The sequence below is a fragment of the Lactuca virosa genome, chromosome 8 (genome assembly GCF_052849685.1).
Source record: "Lactuca virosa cultivar CGN04683 chromosome 8, Lactuca_virosa_CGN04683_v6, whole genome shotgun sequence".
Lineage (NCBI taxonomy): Eukaryota > Viridiplantae > Streptophyta > Magnoliopsida > Asterales > Asteraceae > Lactuca > Lactuca virosa.
This window is the reverse complement of record NC_136433.1, coordinates 99,157,453-99,161,136: the sequence shown is the minus strand read 5'-3', so window position 1 is coordinate 99,161,136 and position 3,684 is coordinate 99,157,453. Positions and strand designations below refer to the sequence as shown.

General features: G+C 28.8%; 1 protein-coding gene across 1 annotated transcript; it reads left to right on the top strand.

Annotated features, from left to right (window-relative positions):
* Positions 1 to 820: 820 nt before the first annotated feature.
* Positions 821 to 1,675, top strand: LOC145130673 (uncharacterized). Its single transcript, XM_079065443.1, has one exon. It carries the CDS (start codon positions 821 to 823, stop codon positions 1,673 to 1,675), a length of 855 nt encoding a protein of 284 aa, XP_078921569.1.
* Positions 1,676 to 3,684: the final 2,009 nt, after the last annotated feature.

Sequence of the window (3,684 nt, the reverse complement as noted above, 5' to 3'; positions counted from 1 at the left end):
TTCATAAGAAAATATAGGATTTTCTTGGTAATAACCTTTCAAAGAATCAGAGAAACATATCTTTTACCAGAATCAACTGCTTATGAACTCACCAGCTTTATGCTGATATATTTTAAAACTGCTTGTATTCTCAGGACATCAATAGACAGGTACTTCTGTTAACTTTTGGAGAAGACGGAGCGTTTTGAAGTCACGTCTTTTACTTTTGCTATAAACTGATATGCATAAACTTTGTATTAACACAATGTAAACCTTCTTATGTATGTATTCAATGTTTGGTTGTGTTTACTATGCTTACTATGATACAACTGTTGTGATACTACGTATGACGTCCTCCGCCCCGGAACGTTTCTGCCGCCGGTTTCGGGGTCTGACAGGAGGATATTTAATTTCTTTTTTACTTTTAGCGGACGGATGTTTGCTGAACTTTATAATTTAACTAGGTGTGCACCCGGCTAAAGCGGCGGCTACAATTATTACTTTTTCGACGAATGGTTTTTTTTCCAGAAAATGTTATTTGACTATTTCAATGACTACAAATTTTTCTAGCTGATATGTTAAAAAAAATTCATGTCCAACCTTTAGACAAATATCATGCTTACATTAAAAAAGAAACAAAATTTAATTGATGTTCATTCCTTAAATATTTTCATTGATTATTCTTTATCATAATTAGTTTTTGTTTATGAAAAAATGAGTGGTTTGTGTATAACAAATTTGTATATTAAATTATTATCTCTTAAATTTCAATAAAAGTTCAATATACTTTAAAAGATAGTTAAGATTAAGATATAAAAACTTAAATACTATACCGGCTAACATGTTTGTGGTGAAGGTAGGTAATGGCGAACATACTAGTTTCTGGCATGAAACATGGATTGGAGTGGAACCTTTAGCCTCTCGGTTTCCTAACATATTCAAGCTTGATAAGAAGAAGTCAGCATCAATTTTGGAAAGGAGAGATGAAGAAGGTTTTTTGGCGAAATGGAAGAAAGCCCCATCCTCCCCTGTTGAATTGATGGAGTTGTCTCAACTTCAGACAATTATACGCAACTTTATCTTCTCAAGTGTGCTAGACTCTTGGAAATTTCCACTTACACAAGATAGAATTTTTAGGGTGGATATACTTAGATATCAGGCGGATTTGGCATTGGCGGTTTCATCACTAAAACGGATCGAATGGATTCACACGGTGCCACTAAAAATATTGGTGTTTTTATGGAGGGTGTCCATGGATAGAATTCCTACAGCAGATGCTCTTCCACATAGGGGAATACATGTTAATTCGGTAACGTGCCCTTTGTGTCAATCGGATTTAGAAAAGACGGACCATCTTTTGGCGAATTGCTCATACTCGGAGGAAACATTCAGGTTGATATTTGAGTGGTGTGGCATTGAGCCTCAAAAATTCGCTTCAGTGGTTGAATTACTTGATTTTGCTTCTAAATGGGGGAACAGGCCAAAGAAAAAGAAAATCTTCCTAAGTGTTATTTATGGTACTATTTTGTGTATTTGGCGGGCGAGGAACGACATAGTATTTAATAACACTCCTTTAAAACCGGCTAAAACAGCTGATAACATGATCTCATTGGTGTTCGGATGGGTAAAACATAGGGGCAAAATGGGAAATGGAGATTGGGTGAAATGGTGTTGTAACCCATTCACCATCTTGTAAACTGGCATATTTTGGTGTTTTTTCTGTTTTCTTCTGTTTGGTGGTTTCTTCCCAGCTTGGCATCTTGCCTAGTTTGGTCAATAAAATTCTAGCATGTTCCAAAAAAAAAAAAAAACCTATTTGATCTTAATTACAAGTATCAAAGGGACGATCCCACCAAACAATCCCTTCATGTTGTCGCCGGGTGTTGTTAATGGCACCCATTGACTTAAAAAAAAGTTTGACATAATTACTTTAGTTTATATTATTTTTCTCCTTTCTGATTACTAGCGATATGATACCGAGATATTTAATATTTACAAAACAAACCCATAACTTTTAAATTTTACTTTAAATTCGTTGGGTAAAATATGTGAAACTCAAATATAACTTCAAAAAAAAATATCGATTGTTTTTTTTTTCAAATAAAAGATCAATACTAGCTAGTCATAATTTTTACACTTAGAAGGTTTGTTGAAAACTAATTTTTTTAATTTTTTTTTTGTGGATGTATACACATGTTTCTAAAAAACAATAATATTAAAAAAAATCGCTTTTCCTTATTAATAGGTTAACACGCTCATATAATAAGAGATTTTCTGAAAAAATTATTTTTAAAAAACTTTGCGTTTAAGTGGCACAAATATATTAAATTTGTATATTTTTATGATCTATTTTAGGCTAGATATGGTTTATTAAAGGCTTTGGTATAACATATTGATAGTTTCTTATTTTATTTAAATGATAATTTGTAGTCGTAAGTTAAAGTTAAGAATTATAAAATGTAACTTTTATATAAACAAAAGGGACTAAAATAAAATTTTAAAATTATAATTTGTAGTCGGTACAACGTTGAGCACAATAACAGTGAGTAACTTTATAGGAAAATAATTTTCTTTAAGCTGACTAGAGTCCCGTGGTGCTTTTGGTGTTAAAGTTTTTTGGCAGGTTGCCAATTCTAATAAAATCATAATTAGATTTAGTTTAATTAATCAAACCAAATATAAACTTTTAACATGATAATTTAACAAATCTTGTTAATATTTTTTAAATAATGTAAATATGAAAAAAAATAAAAATAAATAAAAAATAAGCAAAAGTTAACTATGAGACAATGAAATATTTTTTTTACATTAAGAAAGCAGAATAAAATAATATACATTACAAGACAAAGGAAGGAAGGTGAAAAAATTTAAATCTAAGTTACCAAATGATGATAATGCATATATTTTACATGGGCTTGCATGTACATCATTAATATCTACTCATAAATCTATCTGATAATTAATAATAAAAACAAGTTTTAAAAAAAAAATAAAAAATCGATTTGTTGTATTTTTATATTTTTATTGGTCAAAGTGTAGATATATAAATAATAAAATAATTTTATTTTATATTTATATAAACTAACGATACATATATATAATAAAATTTTAAAAACAAATAGGATGTAATTTGAAATTATTTTTAAAAAAATGATATGTATATACAATAAAAAAATAAAAAGCTAAAAGTCATAATTTAACGCTATTTATATAAAATAAAATATGGATATAATGTGGAACATTTATATAAATTAAAGGGCTAAAAGAAGATGTTAAAATAAAACATGGATATAACTTGAAGCATCTATACTACTTAGGGAGCTAATAAGAGATATTAAGGGGTTGGCTAAAAATTAAAGACACCCTATTTTATCATATAGACACCCTAATTAATTTTTGAAATATTTTTATTGGTTGAAATTGCATTCTTTTCGGAAAAAACTGATTATAAGTAGTTAATTATAGATTGACTTTTTATAAAAATGTCAATAAATTGTCTAAAGGTGTCTTATTAGCAACGACAAAATAAATTAATATAACTTAGATATCAATTTATTTATTATAATATGAATTTTTAAATATGGATGTCAACGACAAAATAGGTTATAATTATATATACATATTAAATCTCGTGGGATGTTTGAGCAGGAAAGTTTTTGGATTTATACTTTGGCCACCGAATTCTATTGTTTGCGACTTCTGCCA